The sequence below is a fragment of the Thamnophis sirtalis genome, unplaced genomic scaffold (genome assembly GCF_051295495.1).
Source record: "Thamnophis sirtalis isolate CommonGarterSnake01/CBP01778 unplaced genomic scaffold, rThaSir2_p1.2 scaffold_7, whole genome shotgun sequence".
Lineage (NCBI taxonomy): Eukaryota > Metazoa > Chordata > Lepidosauria > Squamata > Natricidae > Thamnophis > Thamnophis sirtalis.
The window spans coordinates 34,415,042-34,439,151 of record NW_028261387.1 but is presented as its reverse complement, the minus strand read 5'-3'; the positions used below and the strand labels follow the sequence as shown (position 1 = coordinate 34,439,151).

The following is a 24,110-nucleotide window of genomic DNA, read 5'->3' as shown; positions in this document are numbered from 1 at the left end:
GAAGTCCTTGTACATTGCAGCATTCACTGCATCATTAGTGAATCCACCATTAGCTCTACTTAGCAGCTATTTAGCAGATGCCCATTTTTACCTTTCATAGCTCAGCATATAATACCTCCCTTTTTCTCTGGTCATTCTCCTCCTACTTCATTCTCTTTGAAGACATTGGGATCTAAGCTTTTCCTCTTTTATGCATGGATCAACTTTACACACACAAAGAAGGTTGGCTTTTGATTACAATGGCACTCCTATTATCTTGCAGATTTTGCCATTCCACACACAAAAGGTATCCTAATTCATTTTCTATATTTGGGAAGGACAAAGGCCTTTTTCTTTTATTATTTCTTTTCTGTCAAAAGTCTTTCTTCTTTATCAATACCTTAACAGACTAAATCAGTTTAAATTTATTACAACTAAATCAGATTTTAATGGATCGTCTTTGAGTTTTGTTATTCATTTCCCAAAGTGCTCTCTGGGCTCAAGGTTGAAAACAAACAGAGAAGGAGAAAGAGGAAATTAGTGACAGCAGCAATACAAAAACATTATCATGTTATATAGAGAATTTCCTTGTTCACATAGGTTTAAGATGAGAAAATGTTTCCTTCTGACTGGTATTGTCATTTAGCTTCACTGTACAACTTCTAACATTATAGATAACAGCATTTTACTCTATCCATTGTGAGTACAACATGTATTGTTTTATAAAACTTTGTCTTGTTATCACCTTACTTTAAGAAAAATCAAAAAGCCATTGATTGACCTTTATTAGTTTTCCTTGGAGAGGATTAGTGATATCTTTTCTCAAGTTCATACTGTTACCTTGAATCTCTCTTTTGAGATTTGTGCTGCTTCTTCTAGTCATTTATGCAGCATTTTCCATCTTCTAAATGTTCCTTTTCTCTAACACATTTCTTGATATTGTGCCATTCACTACATTGGCAATCTTTTGGCCTTGATGATGCCTTTCTTGAACTGGTAACAATTCTATTTTAAATTTAACTATTCTGATTCTGTCTAACTCAAAGGAATCTTAGACAGTTTGGGGCATTTTGACTTTCCTGATTAATTTTAGATACCCTCTTATGTACACAAACAACATGCAAATGTAAATAAGTATTTAAACTGTACTAGGCTTTGAATTCAAGGAACTGGTTACAATTATTTCCGTTTGATTTTGACTGAGTTTTATACCTCAGTCAATGTAGTGGTACTGAGTAGCTTAATTTAATTGTTTTGAATTTGAAACCAAATTGCTTTCACTGAGAAAAGAAACCCCCAAACATTAATTCTTAAGAAACAAGCTCTCTTTGTCAAGGTAGCTGCTTGAAGTAAATGCTGCCCTTCCAGGGGCTTTCAAATCAATTGCGCTACAAAAGTAGCTGCCAGGACTAATAACACTTTTGTCTTGAATGTGCTGTGTATTTCCTCAGAATGTCACTTTTTTCATCAAGTAAACCTACAGGCACTCAAACAGTTTATGTCTAGAACAATATATAATTAAATAACAGTTTCTTCTCTTGTAGGGAGATAAGTTCAGACTGTTCTGGGTTTTAAAACAGAGATCCCAAAGAGAAAACAAACCATTAACAATTGATTAATTTATCCATGCTTATTATCTGAGTAGCAAAAGCCTTTCATCCAACAAGCTTTTCTCTCTAGTATATGTTGTCCAAAATTCACTACATCTGAGGAAACAGTTTTCTTCCTAGTTTACATACACTTTGGAACAAGAATTTATGGAATCACTTTTAGGATTCCAGAGGGACAAGTTCAGCAAAGATGAATAAGAAATATCAGGCAGAAATCAGTGGGATCATTTGATTTTAATCCAATCATGGTGGTGAGATGATTCAAGTTTATTACTATAAACCTTTGGGGTATTTTTCAACTCTACAACTTCATTCTTTAGCAACTATTATGGCTAATGTTGTCAGTGACTCAGATTTCTATGAAACATAAAGAGTGAGGTGTTCTTTTCAAGAAGTAATGGTGCTCCTTTGAAAACCATAGATTTTTTTTAAATACAGAACATAAGGGAACCATATGAAATGAATGCTGTTGTTTTAGGAACAGCAGTGCATTCAGAGCCATTTGATTATGCTATTAGACTCTGGAAAGATCCAGGCAAACATAGATAACAACACATTTGTTATTCTATCTATTATCCAATTATCTATTGGATGAAAATATTTGGCAATCCTTGGGCCTGCCTAATTATTTGTATCCAACAGATGATGCAACGATCAACTGCTTAGAAGCAATATTTGGGGAAATTATGAATAAATTCAGTAATTTAGCTTTATGGTGATATTTGCAGCATTTTACTTCAAAAAATAAACTTCTAGCACAATTTCTTGATTTCAAGGACGTCAGTATGAAATGGCTTTCTGTTTGCTGTTATTTTTGTCTCTCCCTTGATAATTTAATTATCAAAGCTATTTTCGAAGGATCAAATAATACAGCAACACTATCTGGACAAATAGCCTGAAGCTTTTTTCCTGCACTTCCTGAAACATTTCAGACAGAGTGCCTGGAGTCAGTCTCCTTCTAGTTTGAAAAAAAGTCATTTAATCTTTTATGTAAAGATAATATTTTGATGCCAATAAGTTGTTTGTAAAAAAGTGGTGGACTGGAAGGACAATGAATATAGTCTGTTATTTTATGCTGTTTTTTGAATTGATATTTTGCCCACCTATTTTCACAGCAAACTCTATTGCAATCTAGCACAGATAAAATATCTAGGCAGTTAAAAACAGAAACACAAATAATGCTATGGTATGAAAACATTTTTTATCTATTTATCTATTTGCACATCATATTAGGATTAAGACAATATATTGGGAAGTGATAGCTCCTATCTGAGTGTTTGAGGCATTAGGTAGGATCCCCAGTGATGTATATAGTGAAAAAGAGACTTCTGAAACCAGAGGTGTCTTGATCTTGCTCAGCATAGAACATTCATCAATGGGCAGAGGAGCATGTGATCAACCTATTTCAAACTATCATACAAATTGGTCATTCCTAGCAGCAACCTAATCAGCTGGAAGCTAGAGAAGGTGTACAGCAAACAAGGAAGCTCTTGATACAAGGTATTCAGATCTCAGCTTTAAGTTTCTCCAAAACCTTGTGTTAGGTGTAATAAATTTGTATCCAGAATTTTTTTTCACTATCTGAACCAAATTATAGAGTATCATATTTGTAATGTCTTTAGCTATTTTCCACAGGCTTCACTTGATGCTGCTCAGCAACATAGACATCGAGAGACCGTATTTAGGACAAATGGTCCTTCTAATAGAAAGGTGAAAAATAAGTAAGAAAATTACTACCCTGAGAGCAATCAATGAAACTATTGATGAAGATAGAAGTAACTTCAGAAGCTGATTTGTTCTTAGCTCACTCTGATCTTTTGAAGGGAAGAAAATAAAGAGAAACATTGTTGCTCACACAATCCATCCATCATCTTTCAGAGCAATCTAAAAAATATTGAAGGTATGAATTTACCAACATTGCTAAACTCTTGCCATTGAATGAGGTGCCTTGTCATTCTTCTTCTTCTTCTTCTTCTTCTTCTTCTTCTTCTTCTTCTTCTTCTTCTTCTTCTTCTCCTCCTCCTCCTCCTCCTCCTCCTCCTCCTCCTCCTCCTCCTCCTCCTCCTCCTCCTCCTAGTTTCCTTTTAAAAATTATTGTTAACTGGAGGTGGAGATGCTTTTATAAGTTCCTTGGAGAACAGTGGAGATTGATATAGCAGGAGTACCGGGACCATTCAGAATGGATGTACTCCTCCTACTCTTTCTGGATTGCAAAGGAACATTTTCAGCCTAACCTAATAAACACTCTCTAGCGACTAATCAGATCTTGACCCCCCCAAAGCAGTGGTGGGATTCAACCAGTTCACACCATTCGGGAGAACCAGTTTTTAACTTTCTGAGCAGTTTGGTGAACTGGTTATTGGAAGAAATCATTAGAGCAGAGAACTGATTGTTAAATTATTTGAATCTCACCACTGCTCCAAAGCAATGTTGTGTGTTTGAGTGCAGTAAATCAAGTTATTAGTTATTATCAAGTTATTAATTAGCTTTCAGCTTCAATTATAAATCATGAAATAAAGTTATGCTGCAACTCTCCCTCCGTTTCAAGCATTAGAGGCCTGACAGAAATGAATTTACTAATTCCATCAGAATTCCAACAAACAGAAGTACAGTAGAACCTCTGGTCACAACCATAATTAGTGCCATAACTTTGATTGCAACCCAATTTGGTTGTGACTCAAACCTAATTTTGGAAATTTGGTGCTTGCAAAAAAAATGGCATGGAAGGGGAAATCCACCACGAAAAAAAAGTGCATTTTTTGGTTGGAACCCAATTTGGTCATGGTCCGAAGCGTTCGTGACCAGAGGTTCTACTATATCCCATTTTTGTATCCTACTCTTATTTGTGTATCCCATTCCTTGTTACTAGAGATGTATATTCATCATAGCAACTCTTTCATTCTCTTCAGTTTATACTCTTGAATACATCTTGTTCATTTTCTCCCACATTCCATTAATATATATAGCAGTACTGTAACTGCATAAAGTTAGCCCAGATTTAAATGTAAAATCTCCATGACTTTACAATATAAAACATGTATTTTGCATTATTTAATGATCTGAGGGAACAAGACATAATGTAACATCTCAGTTGTTCCTAATATATGCAGAATTTAAACATGTCTTATATTAAACTGCATTTCTTTATTTTAGATTGTGTCCTTTTATTGTGATTCCATACATTTTTTGCTTAGCTTAGTTTGAATGAAATTATCTCCTGCTTAATGAGTAGACCAATTACTGTTCATAGAGGATGATACTGTCTCTTTAAAGGTTATTTGAAGGTTGATTGTTATCTTATTGCTTATATCTAGCAAATCTATTCAGGCTTATGAATGAATTTGACCTTTTTATAGTTACTGGAAGAAAAAAAAATAACAGAACAAAAGTTAATTTAGGACTCTATACTACAACACTTTCTCAGAGAAATGAAAGGGCATTCAAATCGATACTTGTACAATAACACTTCTGATGAATGTTTGTACCCAATTTTCTCATTTTGTGAACTTGAGATTGGAAATTTTGAATAGTTTTCAAAGACCATATTCTTTATGTGCTGTGAAGTATGTGGTATTGTGTCCAAACAATGCAAGAGGATAATCATTATAGAAGTATCACTGGGCCTGAAAAGGTCAGTTTGTTGGAAATGTCAGCTTTCAATGCAACTATGCTGGACCTTCATAGACAAAGATCCAATTAAAGGGATGTGCCAAGGTGCATAGAAACACAATAGTGACCCAGAATAATAATATGCTATTACCAAAAGCTTTAAGTTGCTGTCATTTTAAGTATTGGAGTTATCGTTCCAAATGTACTTTCTATGAATGTTATTTATCGACCATAACCCACTTTCTATCAGGCACATATGCACACCTACATGTACACTTCAGATTTCCTATGTAAGGCAAATGAAAAACAAAACTCAACAAAATCAAATTACTTGTGTAATTTTACAATCCACCTATCCCAATCTCTCTCTAAGACCTATAAATACCAGCCAACATACTAGAATTGGATCAGACTATAGTTCTAACTATAATAGATTTAGAAAATAAAATGAGTAAGAAAGAAAAATAAATAAATAAAAGAGAAAACTAAAGTGCAAAAAGAAAAAAAAGTAGAACAAAAATATAAAATAGCAAAAAAAATCAGATAAAATCTTCCAATCTTTCTATAGCAGTCATAATTACAATTTTAAATTTACATTTTCTTTAAAGTTATGTTATGACTTTCTCATATAAGATAAGTTTTTTTTCTGTTTTTGAGAAAAAGTCTATAAGGGGTTTCCAGTCAGCAATAAATGTATAAATGTCTTTTCTCTAATTAAATGGGCAGTTTGATCCTGAGGATGCTCAAGGTTGACTCAGCCTTCCCTCCTTCCAAGGTCAGTAAAATAAGGACCCAGATTTTTGGGGGCAAAATGCTGATTCTGTAACCCGCTTAGTGAGGGCAGTAAAGCACTATGAAGTGGTATAGAAGTCTAAGTGCTATTGTTTTTGCCAAAGCAATATATCATGCTAGAGTCTACATGATACATAGCTTTTCATCCCTTTATTAAGAACACAGTGAAACCAGCTATTCTGACAATCTAGTTAAATGTACTTCACTTAAAGAACATTTCCTTCTTTTAAAAAAGGCATTCATCTCCAGAAATCCTTTTGTAAATTGCCTTTATTATTTTTATTTTTCTCAGCACGCTTATCTGCTATAAATGATTCCCACAAGACCTTAATAACTACTTCAGTCATTTAGGCCAAATGAATAACTGCCTTGGGCAGTAGATGCAAGCAGAAAAGCAGAGAGGAGAGGGAAATCTCCCCCTCCAAAAGGAATCTTGTAAATTTTCTTAATTTCAGGGAAAGTAGAATCTAAAGTGAAGGTTGAACCAAAGGATTTTTGTCAATATTTCTGCTAAGGGTGGGATCATGATCCACTATCTGGTCTATTTTGATGATAGTTTATGAACACTGTTAGAAAGTGTATTTTTTAGAACTCATTCAAAAATGGCAATCCCAAAATGCGTTACTGTCCATATGAGAAACCTACATACACTTAGGAAACCCCCATACGGACTGTGAAACAGACTGGTTCCAGGTTGACAACTGACTGAGACAAAGCTTTATTTATTTAATCTAAATGCTGAATACATATAAAGAAATGCTGGATGGAAAGGAGATGAACATGGTTTTAAAACTGGAGAAAAAACATGAATAACCTTGGTGCGGCAATTATAAAGCCCTTGGAAAATTCTTGGATATTCAGATGCGATTATACCTCTATAATTACCTACACAGATCAGAATAGTGCAAGCAACTGTATTCCCTGTGATATTCAATGAAAACAAAATTTGGACTTAGAAAAAATATGATAGGAAAAGTATTGATGCATTTGAACTTTGGTGTTCGAGAAAGCTCCTGAGAATACCACGGACATCCAAGAAAAGAAACATATGAAGAATCATCTAATAAATGATTAGCCCGAGTTCTCACTCAAAACACAAATGACCAAATTCAAATTATCCTATTTTATGCTTTATGTTAAAGGTTTCAGCCCTTTTTGGCCCATTTGTTGCCCCTTTTTGGCCTTCCTTCCTTCCTTCCTTCCTTCCTTCCTTCCTTCCTTCCTTCCTTCCTTCCTTTCTTCCTTGCCTTTGCCCCAGATACTGTCTGGCTCCTTCCCTGCTTGCCTGCATTTGCCCCTGGCCTACCACGTGCCGCCGCACTCCAGCTGCTCTCTGGCTCCTTCCCCGCTTGCCTGCCTTTACCTGCCCTTGCTGTTTGCCTGGTAAGTTGCTATCATGTAAACGGACAAAGGGGCAGGGTAGGGGCCTCCCTCCCTTCGCTCTTTTGGGCACTTTTAGAAGAAAAGGGCTGGGAATTTAAAGCCAAGCATGCCCCACAGGCCCTGCCTCGTCCACCCACACTGACAGCTCCGGGATGGGCAGCGATTTGGCTTTCCTGGCTGGCTGTGTTCCTGATCCCCATCTGCTCTTCCCTTCCTGCTGCAGCTGGTGGCAGAGAGAAAGACAAACAGGTTGAGTCACTGCTGCTTGTCCCCCTTCCTCAGCCTGCATCTTCCCCCTGCCTAGACCTGCCTGTCATGGCTGCCAGTAGAGGGTGACAGCCAGAGGCTGCGAGGGTTTGCCGCCCAGATAACCCCTCCTACCCACCCACTCAGTCAAATTGTGCAAGTGCTTGGCCTCCCAGCCGCCCACCGCCCTCTGGAACAGCAGTGGCAGAGGCAGGGAACACAAGATTGGCCAGCAGTGGGGAGGGAGAAGGGGGCATCTGCTAGCAGAGAGGGGCAAGTGTGAGGTTGGTGCTTTTGGGACAAGGTGAGCCGGGAAGCGTCTGGGTTTGGTTCACCTGGCTTCTCTTCCTCTCGCTGCCGTGTGTCCTCCAACTGGCATAGATGGCAACTACGGCCTCAACATATGTTGCCAGTGCTTCTGCTAATATGCCGAGGACATCGGTTTCATTAAGGTGAGGGGGAGGGTGGCTGTGTAGGCTCAAGCCATGCACTTTTGGTTACCTACTGCCACTGCCGGTTGACACCCCCTTCATTGCCCAGAATTCTCCGGCAATGCCTAGGACATCTCCTGGCTCTAATGGTCATGTGCAGGTTAGGGAAATAAATATGAAAACATGTGTAATGTACAGAAGTTATAGTTAAATGTGTGGCAGAAAGTGGGCTCTAGGTGTGTGAGGTTCAATGTATATAGTTTTAGAAGAGCTCGGTGTGTGTGTGTGTGTGTGTGTGTGTGTGTGTGTGTGTACATACACATACAGTATATATAGTACCTAAAGTATCTGTTTGTGTGCCTATACACACTCTATACTATCTAATGTTATGTACACTTATGGCATATGTACATAACACTAGATAGTGTATTTTTGATGTTCAGTAGTAATAAATCAATAGGGAAATTATATCTTGTTCAGGCCTTTGAGGCGAGTGACCGGGAGGCAGGGCTGGGTGTGATGAGTGATGTCGAGTTGGCCATGACTACCCAGTCACATGACCACCCGGCAACGCCTACCCAGCCAGTCATAGGGCAGAGAACCGGTTGTTAAATTATTTGAATACCACCACTGAACAATTAAAAGAAGTAATAATTGACCTGAACAGATAGTCAGGTCATAGCTATTTTTAAAAATGCGTGGTGGTGGTGGTGGTAGGAAATTGGCCTTTGTTATTTTTTTTTAATGAAACGAGAGTAGCAGATAGTGGGGCTGGTGATCACTAAACAAGCCTTTGGTTAACTTCTCAGCGTGGAAAACTCACTGAGCACTTCTTTTAAAACTGGCATTTGCAACAGAGTTAAAAATAAAATGAAATTATCCTTATTCCTTGGTGTTTAGCAATACACAAAGTGGGGGTGAAACATCAGGTAATACTGTGATTTAAATGACATAAATTTGACATAAGACAGTAATCTTGGTGCAACCTTCATGGGGTAGCAGATAGCAATAGCAATAGCAGTTAGACATATATACCGCTTCATAGGGCTTTCAGCCCTCTCTAAGCGGTTTACAGAGTCAGCATATTGCCCCCAGTCTGGGTTCTCATTTATCCCACCTCGGAAGGATGGAAGGCTGAGTCAACCTTGAGCCGGTGAGATTTGAACCGCTGAACTGCAGCTAGCAGTCAGCTGAAGTGGCCTGCAGTACTTTGTATTCCTTGAAATAATGCTATTTGACCAGGATAGTGTAATTCCTAGAATCAACAGTAAGGAATTATGATGGGTTGATGGCTGACTGCATTAAGTGTATTCCCTAAACCTAGTCAGTGAATATTCATTAATACTAAAGCAGTAGTCCTATGGGCATTTATTTAAGAGTAAAACATAAGTCTTATTTAACTTGGTGGGACTTGCTTAACCATCCTCTGGTTAACTAATCTCTTCTCCTGACAATAGGTTGAGTAGAGAATATTATCTCCAGAAGTGCTTTTTACACCTTGCAAACAGATTAACACAACACCCTATTAATTTATTTGCTCTCTTTCTCAGAGTATTCCCCTCCCCCCCTCTTTCATCGGAGTCAGCCTTTATCAAGAAGTTATTTAGGGGTCCATTTTTAAATACAATAGCTTTCAGCAACAAACATGAACAGTAATTACTCAAGATGGTATGAAAACCCATTCAGGATCCCTTGACGTATATTTTGATCAGAATCAATGTACTATTAATTAGCATGGATTATCAAGAAGAGCTAGAGCATGAGTTTCAGTAGAGAACAACTTTCTGTCACATTTTATTACCCTGTATCATTTTTACTAATAGGTATATTGTAGCTCCATGACTTTGAGTTCACATTATTTTCATGCTTCAATTAGTAAGAAGCAGACAGAACAATCAAGACAGTAATGGGAATAGCTTTTTGGAGAATTGTTAAGAATGAAAGTTTCATTTTTTTTCTTCAAACCATATTTAAAGCTGTTCTTGTTATCTAATTTTATATGGCAGTTTCCAAAGCAGTGATATTATAGTAGCAAAGCAAACCTCAATCAATATAGTAGAATGGTAAAGCCTTCATACCATCTCATTTTACTCTAAGAGCTTATTATTTTCTAACCAGTGAAAATTAACTGAGCAATGCAGAAGAACTATTTCTGTAATTTTACACAATTTTAACAAGTCAGAATCAGAACTTGGTATGAAGTCAGATGAGAGTTATGCATTTCTGAGCTGTGAATTAACAAAATAGGTTGACTTACGACCTCAGCTGACCCTGGAATTTTAGTTATAAGTCATTGCAGTCATTAAGTGGGTCATCATATGACTTGATTTGAATTTACAATTGTGAATTACCATGGTCATTAAGCAAATGGTGTGTTCATTAAGTGAATCGAGTATATCCAATGAACACTTTTACAGTTTTAGTAAAAAATTGTAGTCATGTGACTATGGGACAAGATTCCAAAATCGTGTGTGTGTGTGTGTGTGTGTGTGTGTGTGTGTGTGTGTGTGTGTGTGTATAAGAATCATGACTTTGAGGGCAGGGCATAAGTAGCTTTTTTGAAATCCCTTGTTACTGAATAGTCATTAAGCAACTAGTCATTAAATGAGGACTTAATGAGGACAATCACATAACTTAATCATTTTAAAAAGAAAAGTAGATGTTCAAAATGTTACAGATATATTATTGTAAAAGCCTATTCATGGACTCTTTCATAGACTTGAATAAGATTATCTAGAAAAATAATCATAAACTGAATAAAGATGTAAAAAAAAAAATCCAGCAACCAGCCCTCAAAATTAAGTTTTTGGCAATGATCCTGTGCAAGAAGCCCCAGAAAATGAGTAATTTCTAATGCTTCTAACTAAGAACCTACATTGAATTCAATGATATTCGGAAGCAAACCAACCTTAAGAGACAAGGTACAGTAACCACTGTGTTCTTTCTTTGTCCATCCTGAGAGGACTTCAATCTAAAACAATTGCTTCTGGATAAAATAGAAATGACTCCAAAAGGTGGAGCTCTCATTTCACAATCAGGAGGTTGTGAGTTCGAGACTAGGTAAAGGCAGATGTAGGGTCTCCTGCTTGGGCAGGGGGTTGGGCTAGATGACCTACAAGATCCCTTCCAACTCTGTTAATCTGTTCCTTCTGCTGTATTCTAAAACCATTTCAATTGTAGATGAGAAGGGGGTGTAATTATCTCCCATGCTAAAGTTGATATTTTCACGACAAAAGAATATCTGATGTAATGCTAGTAATCTTCTCAGACTTTCTTTTGTGTAGTTGACCTCAAACATGAATATAAACTGGCCCTTAAGCCATGGAATATTTTCTTTTATCTCCTACAAAATTGCTGCCCTCTCATTGTTTCACAAGAAACAAAACACTACTGGAAATGACAAAACAGTCTGCTTCTCATTTTCAGACCAGCAAAAACTAGAGAAAAGTAATTTGGTTGTATCTTATTTGTAAAAATAGATTGCCCGTTATAGGTAAAGAAGCAATATAATTTCAATTATGAAATGGAACTAAACCCAATGTTAAACACTTTACAATGCTTGGATCTGAAGTAAGCTTATGTTCCAATAAACAAAAGAGGAAACTAAATTTTAGAAGTGATGAAGATATATTTATTGGTTATAAGCTGAGCTGCAAAGAATAGTGTCCTTGATCCTACCACATATGCAGCTAAATTACATAGTACTTTGATAACCAAATAGTAACAGAATCCCAGAAATCAATTGAGGTATTTCAGCAATAGATGAAACTGTGCCAAAGCCTCAATAAGAGTAAGTGATTCTGCAGTTGTCATCAAAGAAGTCATTGTGATGTTTGATAGAAGCAGAGGACCTGAATGTGAAGGGGCTACCAAAATTGAGGCAGAGATAAGATGATCAGGCAGACGCACAAACTGGTAGGATCCCCACATATCCTCTCATCTCCTCTTCACAATAAAAAGAATACACCAGAGCTTCCTACAAACGGCATTGTGTTTTGGGATTGAGCAAACACATTGCTTCAATTTATGAGTGGTTTATTTATAAATAGTACCTTTTTAAAGTAGAAATGCACCTGGAGAGTGAGAACATGTGAACGCTCCAGAAAAATACAGAGTGGTTTTTGCCTGAAAGCTGGATGTGGCACAGGAAGTTTAGAGTTCAACCCAGAGTCAAACCACAGGAGACAAAGTGAACCTAAAATACATTAAAAGATTATTTAAATGGAGTGAGGGGAGGTAGGAGAATTCCCTGAAGTAGGCAACCAAGAGTCAACCAGCAGAGCTCCTATAGCAGTAATGCATCAGTCACAGATGGTTAGTTGGTTGCAGCACTCTTTTGGCCTTTTCCCACCTGCACTTCACTGTGTCCTAGACATGACCTGGTAACATCTGTTTTTCTGCCATGTCTGCACAGCATCCTTAATCTCATCAGAGTTTTAAATCATTCTTAGCTGTATCACCATTAAGATAGTGTTTCCCCACTCCCAAGAGTAGTTTCAAGATATATGAAATTTGTTATTTTTTTTATCACACATCACCCTGGAACTGACTGACTTTGACTATAAAGAAAGAATAGAGGCAGGACAGGGGTTAGCATCATTAGTTACTATTGTTTTCTGCAGACTCAAGCATTAATTGATAGAGCTATGGTATAGCTCAGTAGTGGGGAAAAGAGTCTTTACTTTCTCTTCCCAGGAAGAGAAAGTCCTTGAGTCATGTGTTTACTCAACTGCTGTCTTCTCCCTCCACCATCCCGAAGGATTTCATCCAATCTAAGTTAATAGCAGGAGGGATATCCTTTGTTTAGTATACTTGCCTGGAAAACAAAACCCCTGCATGGATACATACAAAGTCCAATTGCAAGCCACCAAATTAGCCCAACAGAGCCAAGACACTTTAAACAATGCTGCTTATTCTTTTATATTTACCAGGTTTTGCTCAAAAATGGAGGAAAATGTTCTCTTTTTGAAAACAGTTTTTAGAACATTGATTTTATTCTGAGATCCCAGCACACAAAATGGATGTTCTGTTGTACCTTTATACTATTTGCTCTTTCTTTGTGACCACGTATATAAAAATCATTTTAAAATAATTGAAATAAAGCCAAACTCTCCCCACTTGGTAGAGTAATGAATATCCTGACTTTCTGTATCTTTCTGAAGAACTGGAGGCTTGCATCCTGTTCTTTTCTGTAATTCCCAGACACAGCAGAGAACGAAAACAGAACTCTTGTATGCACAGTCAACACTCTGTCACTAAGGTATGTCTTCAATAGTGGATTTAAACAATTCATTCTTAAATTTTAAGAATGATGATTTATAATAAACCATCTTCATATTTTCCCAGATTTTGACTGTGAACTAGATATTTGCATAGAAGAGAGAAAGAAATTCCTCTTTTCTGTTTCTTTGTATGGATTACAGCATCTGTAGTTTGAATTCTTATAAGCATTTAAGCATTATTTTGTTCCTCTCTTCTAAAATAAAAGAACTGACAATAGAATTTGGGTTGCAGCAATAACCTAGACAAAGCTGTAGCCAATTTTTTTCTTATGGACATTGCAGCAGCACAGAACTTTGCCACTGCATACGTGGTAACCTGGTTAGTGTCCTGGAGGAGAAAGCCTAGATAAAAATTGTCTGCCCTCCCTGGCAATCTCTCTAATAAGGGGAAAATATATGCAGACCTACAAACTCTGTATAGCTCGCAGTGTAATAGTACATGTGAATTATCTTCCACTTCTCCTTTACCACATATACAAACGCGTTCGGCTATAGGTATTCTATTATACCTGCCCTGGAGGAGTGCTGAAGGAAGAATGTTAAATCTGGCTCTGAAGAAAGCTATTCTTTGTTTTGGAGAGATCAGGTCACTTAGATATCTTGCCGATTCCCACACACCCTGTTTGATTCTGTCCCTACTGTGGAAAGGCAACCTATTTAGTTCTTCTTGGAACTCCATGTCCCTCATTCTATTGATTACTACTTGCTTTGCTTGCTCAAAGCCTAGGGACATTAAGAATAATGGTGAAAGCCCATAAGAGCCTAGCTTATGATCAATTGCTTGTTTCCAGGGGGAAGGGAAATTGTCAGTCAACACTAGTGGGGACAGTCCCTCTGGAAAGAAATGCATTTTAAGCCAATAAATGACCATCATCTTCCAGGCTCTTACTTGAATTTGAGGCATGCCTGTCTCAATTCTTAACTGGGCATTTGGAGTTCCATTGGGAGCAACTAAGATGGCTCACAGGAATTTTGTTTGAATGGTTTCTAACAAGTCTCTCTTTGCAAGGATTCCTGTTTGTGCCACATAAAGAATTTGTGCCAATGTTTTGGCCTCAAAAAGTTTTAAGGCAGCAGGTACTAACTGACCTCCACCTGTATAAAAGAAATGTTTGATTGCATTTGAGGACCTAATGGCTACTTGCAATGTGTGATCCAGGTGTGCCTTCCATGTCCCGAGTGGAAAACCACACCAAGGTATCTAAATGTTCTAACCTGTTCCAAACTATATCCTTCTATTTGCCAGGAGTATTGGCGTGGTCTTTTAGCAAAAACTAAAATTTTTGATTTATCGAAGTTAAGGACCAGCTTGTTTTGCCTGCAATAGCCGAGTGTTGCCCTAATTGCTCTCTTCAGTCCTATGGGGGTTTGTGAAATGATAGCGGCGTCATCAGCATATAAGAGAATTGGCACTTTGCGTTGTGCTAGGTTAGGAGGATGGAAATCCGGGTTCTGTAAAAGCTCAATCAGGGGATTAATATAGAAGTTGAAGAGGGAGGGGGACAGGATACAACCCTGCCGTACCCCTTTTTGTACCCTTACTGACCCAGTTAAACTCCCTTGGGGATTGCACCTCACTTTCAGGGTGGAATTGGTATACAATTTTTGTATGAGGAAGAGGAGGCATTTATCGATAGTGGTGCATTTTAACTTCTCCCAGAGGGTGATCCTGGATATTGAATCGAAGGCTTGTTTAAAATCCAGGAAGGCCACAAAAAGAGAGGATTTTTTTTTATGTGTGTATTTTGTACTAAATGTTGGAGTACCAAGGTGTGATCCACTGTCGATCTTCCTTCTCTAAAACTGGCTTGTTCGTCTTTAATTATCCCCCCTGAAATTAGCCAATCTTGAAATTTATAATTTAGGTGTTTACTACAATTTACTAATAACGTTTAGAAGACTAATGGGTCTGTAGTTGCCTGGGTCATATCTATTCCCTTTTTTATAAATTGGTATGATAATTGCTACTCCCCAATCTCTAGGCATATGGCCTGTATTGTCTATAAATATAAACAGTGACGCTAAAAGTGGAGCCCACCAATTGGCGTTCTTTTTAATTATTTCTGGCAGGACATTATTAGCTCCGGGTGCCTTATTAGCCTTTAGGGCTCCAATCAACAGGGATATCTCTTCTGATGTAACAGGGGGCCAGTGAGGAGTGTGGTCCAAACCTTCATTCAGAAATTCAGAAATAGTTGTGATCAGGCATATATGTTTGATCTCACAAAAAAGAGATATCTGGGTCCTAGCATCCAATTGAGTGGTAGCAATGTTGACTTCAGTATCAATATTTAAATCCAGTTTCTTAGCTGCAAGGACAAACAACTTAAAACAATGCATTTTACAGTAACTGCTTTGGTGACAAGAAACAATGTCAGGCACAGCCCGAGAATGACACATAACAATCCAGTCAAAATTCAGTTCTTCATTTTCCCACACCATATAAACAGAATCTTGCCTGATTAAACCTATACCACTGTAACCCTAACAGTTATACACTGGGGAGCTCTAACAAGTGGCTGTTCTAAATCTCTTTCTCATTTTCCATTTCAGTTCCAGGTTGTGTTATCTCTTGTCAATTCCACCTCTTTGGAATGTCCTTCTTCCACTTCTCTATAGTCCATCATACCAACACCACTTTTTAGATACAATCCATCACAGTCATCATGCCTTGACTCCACAAGAATCATACTGCTCCTCTAAGCACTTGCCAGAAAACCAAGAAATAGTTACATCCAAACAGTTAGTAGCACGATTAAATTCCACTATATTAAATAAATGGTCACATTATAGGCTTTTGGAAGCCTCTTTAAGAGAGAGAGACGAAGTTAAAGCATCTTCCAAATCATACTATCAATTCTCCCTTGCCACAACATGGAAAAGTAATATAGGTTCCCTCTGATTTTTAGTAAATATCTAACGCTACTGCTACAGAAAGTTAAACAGAATGTTTCTGTGATAGTTGAACATACCTTGTGAATTATAGTATATCTACCCTGCAGACATACCACTAAGATAACCCCCGAGAGGTTTATAGAAATATCAACACTCAAATTCACAGAGTAAAGGTCGGAAGACGCAGCTCCATGAAAGGATAAATGCCTGGGGCTTTACCAAACACAATATAGCTGTCAGTTGTTATTATGTTAAAGATTTTCTGGGGAACAGTGTTTTTCATTTTGCATGTCAGAGAAGGGATAAAGAGACACTCTCTTTAAGAAAACATAGGGGGCGAGGAACTGAGCTTTGTACTCACCAGGGTTGGTTATAGTCAAGAGGTCAAGTTGCCGCTGTTGCTGAAAAACAAATGATAAAAGGAGTTGCTGAAAGATAGCCAATTTTAGCAGGTCAGTTTAGATGTAAAATGCTACTGTTCTGACATTTGTAATAGAATTAATTACAAGTTACATGGCTCACCATTATGAAAGCCATGTGTGTCTAGCATTGACTTCTGAATGCTCCCTAATTTGTGTTCTTAAGGGTGTTAGTAATTAAATTGATGTTAAGTGTATACACATATATCTCTGTTTAGATTTTTTTTCCTGCTTCAAACAAAGGAAGCATTTAATACATCAACCAAGCAGTAATAAGGAATGACTTAGGGAATTGATGCCCAGGATTCTATGTTCAAGTAATCTTAATTAACATTCTTTGTTTGAACTCTTTTTAATTATCTGTATTTTATGTAGGTATGTCAGTGGACCAACATCTCTGTAGAACGAATGAAACTGATGCGAATTAAAAATGAAAGGAAAGAAGCACTTGCTGCTTTCCCAAATTATTTTGTTTGCAAATTTCATTGCAGTTCCTCCAATTTTCTTCTATCTGTTTACTACAGATATTTATGATGGCAGCACTCCCATCAAAGTAATCTGATGCAAAATATCAATTTTTATACTACAAATACAAATCAGTTAATGTAGTCTGATTTCTAAAATATGTCATCACTAATTTTTGTGGGATTCCATTACAACAATCCAATAGGTTTGCCACAGGTACTGATTGCTAAAAAAAAATGTAATTCTCCCATACTAATAATTGTTTTAAACAAAGTAGGGTGGTTTTTTTTAAAAAAAAATTCCATATTCCTCACAATTGTTACAGCTTTTTTATCCTTAGTTTCCAATATGCCATAGGACTACTCTCCAAGGATACCTCAAATGCATAAAGAATAAAAGTTGGATTTTGCTTGAAATTTGAGGTCTTTAGATCCAGCTCTTTGTGTAGCCCACAGTCCAGAAATATATGAAAAGAAAGTGTTTTTGTATTTAGAAGTCTTGCAGGAATATTTGTTTAAGGATATAAAATATAGACATGGAAATAAATAAAAAATCCAAAACTTTATATACTTGTTCCTCCCCTTTTCATAGTATCATATTAATGTTTATTTGCAATTTATTTTTCTCTGTTAGGCCTCCTAATAGTTAGTGTTCTTTCTAAATTCTTCTGGTCCTACATTTATGTAGCACTAGCATTACAGAATACACCGTCCACTTTAATTTATCTTTCCTCATCTGTTCAATAATGTCTGTGTTACTTTCATTTATTGTCAGACCTATTGATCCTCTTCTAATCTAATTCTCATCATTATGCTGTCTCTATTCTTTTAGTGACACTTGGAAGTCCTTGAGAATGGGAAGCATGCCTTCATGAGCACTAAACTAAAAAAGTTCTCCTTTCGCCAACTTCTGTTCATTCAGTCTCATCTGTGTGAACTGAAAGTTTCAGTATTTGTGTAATCAAATCAGTGGTGAGTTGCAGGCGATACGCCCCGGTACGGGCATACCAGAGCCTGCCCGGAGCACAGGGTACCGTTCCGTTCCGGTGCTTCGGAGGGCCCACCCACCCACTCAAGCTCCTTACCTGTCCTTTAAGCCTTTGGCACTTCTGCCTGCACGATGCTCCGCTGAGCAGCTGGAGCATCACGGAGGCTTGCTGAGGCATCACAGGTACGATGCATGCACGTGCCCATGTGGGCGATGCCAGGCCTGTTCCAACAGGTTGGAACGGGATCTGGAACCCACCACTGAATCAAATGTTATCTAGTGAATGAACACAGTTTCCAGATGCTACATGAACCTCTCTGACAAGTAAAGGATTATGCATCAGTTTGGATTCAAAGGCAAAAAAGATGCTTTAGAGCACCTGCCTGCAATTCCTAAAATTAAATATGTCCTTTCCTAGGATCATATGGAAGTTGTGGAGGGCTGTCATACAATCCTGAGAAATGGTGCAGCTACTTTCAGCAGTTGCAGATAAGTACATTTGCACTATATGAACCACAAATCTTTTTTTTTTTAGCCTTTGGATCCTAAATCCTAAGACTCAGTTCCTCCTTAGAACAAAAATAACAAAAATTTATAATTAATAGGTTTGTATTTTTTTGTCATGAAAACTCCATTATCTTGTTCTTGTTATAACTTGTTGTTGCTATAAATTTAACTTGTTGACTTGTTAAATTTATCTTGTTCTTATAAATTTAACTTGTTCACTAGACAAATTATAAACCAAGATTGATTAATTGCCATCAAATTGATGTTGAGTCTTAGCAACCACACAGATTTTCCCCATGAATAAACCAATAGAACATCTAATATCTTTTGTAATAAATCTGTAGTCCTTTTCTCATTGCCACTGCTTCCATTCCCTAACTTTTCAAAAACCGTTTCAAATTACCACAGTCTTCTTTATTTAAGCTGACCTGAAAAGAACCCCAAGGCCACATGAGGCTATTGATTCTGTTAGAGATGTGGATCCAACAGTCACTTGAGTTTTCAGAACCTCATGACCCACTGAAAAAAAGGAAGAAGTGGGATAGAGACAAATAATTATGGATTTACTAAGTCCTTTGCTTGTCTGTACTCTTTAGAAATGTTCCAGATCTTTGGCTAACACATTATTAATCTGAGGTAACTTTTTTTCTGCCATTTTGCTAAAGTTAACACATGAAGTACTATCCTCGGACTATCCTCCTGGTGGGATATGGTAAGGATATGGCTTTGCCTATGTACATAATGTATTTCCTGTAAATAAATCTTCTCTTCCTTATAATAAAACCTATCTATCTATCTCTCACAGTTTCTCTCCCTCTCTCTCTCCACACACACATGAAAAGACGACATAACATTTCTATCTGAATCTTGATAAAGCTAGGAATATATTTGCTCCTATGCTGAAAAGATATGGTATCTGGAAGCATTGCAGTTGTCATAATTTGTTCTCTAAGTTGCTCACAAGAATCTGTTCTTCCTAGTTATAGCTTTCTTTGCTTCCTTCTTATCTTTATCCCATACATAATTTATATTCACAACAAAAGTTAAAATGAATTTTATAATAGCCTGTCTACTTCAATTCCTGCAAAGGAACCACCTCTCTGTATCTTAATTCTGGAGCTATCATTACTCAGAATATTTAAATAGAATCCACATACCACAATCCATCAAATACTGTTATTATTCCATTGTATTTCATTCTAATAACTACACTGTTGTTCTTCACCTCAAATTCAAATTTAAATATATCGATTTGTCCCTGAATATAGCTGTACTTGGCTGACCTTAAAATACTTTATTGTTGAAATTCTTTATTACATTTTTCTGTTTTAAGACTTTAAACTTTGAGCATTCTTTTAACCTTTTCTCCTGATAATATATTCCCTCTTTTTCTTCCCTTTCAGCAGTTAAAGTCTCTTCCTTGGCATTGATGCCCTTAGGGACTTTTGCTGACTTTTCAATTTAATGGTAGCCATAATTAACTCAGGGTGAGAACAAAAAGTACAAAGAAAGTATTATTTTGTGTAAATTAACAAATTCATTTAAGATTAGATTATCTTCAAGATAGCTCTCACTACTTTTTTGTTCTTTGTTTCATTATCTAAAACTCTAAGCCCAAATGAAACACATCATAAACAGGTCAATTCTTTTCTTATCACAAGATGTGTTCACAGAAGCTTTATTCAAAGATATTTCAATACAGTTGAACACTAACTCTTCTGAAAACTATGCAAGAGACTTCTAAACTGCAGATTTTTAGTAACATTCTCTACCTATCAAGTAAATTAATTTCTCTACTCCCTCTTTAAATTCTGTCAAATAGAGCTAACTCACTTCACCTGGTTTCTTTACATTTGTTCAGAAGAAGATATAGGGTTCTCACATCCTCCCATCACAAACTTAACCTCCTTCCATTTCAGCTGGAAGAATTCTATTTAATTACAGGCTAGCTCCAGCAATTCATTGGTTGCTTTATAGAAGAAGAAATGCCCTTTCAACTGAGCCAATCTTATTAGCAGCTCTAATTCCTTTTAGATTTCTTCTTTGCTCTTCTCAACTACACAGTTACTGTAACTCTTGCTTTGTAAAAAGAAGGTTGCGGGTTTGAAACATAACAATAGTGAACATTAATTTAATTACTATTTTATTTCTAAAACTGGCTTCTTTTTTCCTCTGATTTATTTTAAAATAAGTGTTTTGATACACTATTTCACTATTTTTCCAGCCACCTGAGAGGTAATAGTATTTTACTCCCAGAACACACAGACATAGAATAGAATAGAATAGAATAGAATAGAATAGAATAGAATAGAATAAATAGAATAGAATAATAGAATAGAATAGAACTCTTTATTGGCCAAATGTGATTGGACACACAAGGAATTTGTCTTTGGTGCATAAGCTCTCAGTGTACATAAAAACATACATTTGTCAAGAATCGTAAGGTACAACATTTAATGATAGTCATAGGGTACAAATAAGCAATCAGGAAACAATATCAACATAAATTGTAAGAATACAAGCAACAAAGTTACAGTACTGCAGTCATGAGTGAGAGGCGATGGGTGATAGGAACGATGAGAAGACTAATAGTAAAACTAATGCAGCCTTAGTGAATAGTTTGAGAGTGGGAGGGAATTATTTGTTTAGCAGAGTTCAGGGAAAAAAACTGTTCTTGTGTCTAGTTGTCTTGGTGTGCAGTGCTCTATAGCATTGTTTTGAGGGTAGGAGTTCAAACAATTTATGTCCAGGATGCAAGAGGTCTGTAAATATTTTCATGGCCTCTTTTTGACTGGTGCAGTGTTCAGGTCCTCAATGGAAAACAGGTTGGTAGTAATTATTTTTTCTGCAGTTCTAATTATCCTCTGAAGTCTGTGTCTATCTTATTGACACATACAAAGACATACATACAGATAAATTGTTTCACATATACTTACTTTCAGAATTTACACTTACACTTCATACAACATACATTCGGCTTAATACTATTAAGACACATTCTACTTAATACTGTTAGTAATTGAAATTTAATAATGTGTATACAAGAATCAATTGGATGTGGTGGTTAAGGCATCAGATTAGAAGCTGGGAGAGTGAAAGCTCTAGTGTAGGGGTGTCAAACTCACAGCCTGCAGGCCAGATGCATTATGTGCTGGCTCCATCCCCACCCGGTTTAGCAAAGGGGGGGGGAATCCTGATACGTCACGTGATGATGCCGTGACAATGCGAGTTTGACACCCCTGCTCTAGTACAATTCAAGGCATGAAGCAACCGGGTGATTTTCAGCCAGTCACTCTCTCACATAAAATATCACACTCCATCACCAACTAATCTTGTCTTTTAGTTTAAAAAAATGCAATTCTTTATTCATATAATGCAGCATCAATTCACACTTTCCTTTATCTTTATTATTAGATGTAGCTATTCATCATCTAAAAATAAACTAATAATATTAAATTAAATTTAAATTGAATTAAAAATTTTCACATTCTTCATGTTTTTTTTTAAATTTCAACAGCATAGATATATACCTTAATTATTTATTATTAGACGGGAATCAATCTCAAGATGCATAAATAGAGACTAACCATACAGGTACATTAAGCTCAGCTCCTGAATGTATGAACAAATATTTGCTGTTCTGCTTTATTTGTATAACAACCTTTTTCCATTTCCAAGAATATTCTGATAATCTCTTTGGTTATAGCCAATCATCTAATCCATTGTCTTTTCCATTTACTTCTTTCAACCTTGCAAGCATAAATGTTTTAATTATCAGAAATCTTCCACAATTTGTTGCATTCTTTGCAAGATTCCCGTGATTTCTCTGATTCAAAAGACTCAGAACAAACTCCTCTCATTTTACTTTTATTATATTTTTCTATTGGTTAATGTTTTTGATGGAGATGTTACTTGATGCCAGAAGTCATTGGTTACTCATTTTATATCCTGTCTGTTGTCCACATTTTCATTCCCCATTTTCTGCTATCATGAGAGATTGCTGTGAAAACCATTTAGATAGTCTTCTTTGACATTTCTGGAATAGTATATTATGCAGTCATCTGAGTGATATGATATACCATTTACATGTGAGAAATCACACTCTGCCACAGAACTAATGATTCACTGATTATATTTATTTATTTATTTATATATATAAAAATACACACACACACACATACATACATACATACATACATACACACACACACACACACACACACATACATACATACATACTTTATATACTTTATATACTTTAAAATAATACGCTGATGGTAGAGTCGAAAGGTGACGACCAACTGAGCCTGAGGGTGGGGTAAAACACATCATCAGTCTGGAGTTTCTGTGCCTATAAGAGACCTTAGTCTGCTCCCTTTGATGTCCTTTGACTCTTATCTGGTCCCAATTTGCCTTGACCATCAGTAGATAAGATTCTTGTGTGTATAGGTAGCATGGAATAAACTTGCAGTGCTTTTGAACTCTATCCCGGCCCCTGATTTCTTTCACCTGACAGTATTTATAATATAGGATTAATTCATTTCTTCATTAAGCAACTGTCCTAATGTGGAGAAAATAGATGGATAAGTTCTAACTGATAACAATGAGGCACTACTGTCAATATCTAATATTCTTCCCATGAACTATGCAGGCTACTTTCAATTAGCTGGACCTGTATCTTTCTAACTTTATTTTTTTCCTTTATGTTGTTTATCCAAGTGAAATCATTTTTTACTCTAGCGATTTCCCTGGGCTGAGTTACTGTCCTCTTTTTCTAATGTTTTACTTTGTGAAGCAATTATAACTAAGGCAATTCCATTTGAAAACAGCTTTTAACCATCTGCCAGGCCTTGAAAGATGAAGTTCTACTTCTTACAGAGTTAACTTTTAAAACATTAAAAGCTTTATTTTGGTGCCAGTAACATACATATTTTCCCACAGCCAGAAGTTTCATTAGATAAAATTACTAAGTCACAGTGTTATTGCTGTGTCTTTGACATCAATTACTATAATACCAATACAGATAACTCTAGTGACACAAACAGAATTAGATGTGAATGTGAGGAATAAGCAGTGGGAGCTAATAAAATGTGTGTTAAACAGCTACTTATTTCAAAGAAATAATAAACAGCATAAAAACAATAAGGGCCACATGTGGTGCTGTTAACATAAAAAGAATCTATATAAGATATAGATTACTTACTTCAGTATGGAAGAACTGCCCCTTAGTTGTCAGGCTATGTGTTGTATTATGTAATGCTAAATAACAAGAAAAGCATTCTGACAGAAAATATATAGATTAGGGAAGGCAATTATTAACCATTAAAAACCTGCCCTTTCTTGAGAAGATGGGATATGCTATTCAACGAATTTCTAATTAGAAACAAATTGCAGCTGTTCATAGCAGTAATAGGATATTGACTCACCTACTATTTGTTTATGGGTGTATCAATAATAGAAATAGGGATATTTTCACCATTCTAAAACTGATAGTTCAGATCAATT

At 36.5% G+C, this 24,110-nt stretch overlaps 1 protein-coding gene across 3 annotated transcripts in view; it reads right to left on the bottom strand.

Moving 5' to 3' along the window:
* BEND5 (BEN domain containing 5) overlaps positions 1–24,110 on the bottom strand; it is a 1,240,338-nt gene that overhangs the window by 673,697 nt on the left and 542,531 nt on the right. For all 3 annotated transcript variants that reach the window (XM_087719697.1, XM_014070495.2, XM_087719700.1), the window contains one exon: positions 16,589–16,628. In XM_087719697.1, coding sequence (XP_087575823.1) covers positions 16,589–16,628 — 40 coding nt within the window. The remainder of the gene's footprint in view (positions 1–16,588; positions 16,629–24,110) is intronic.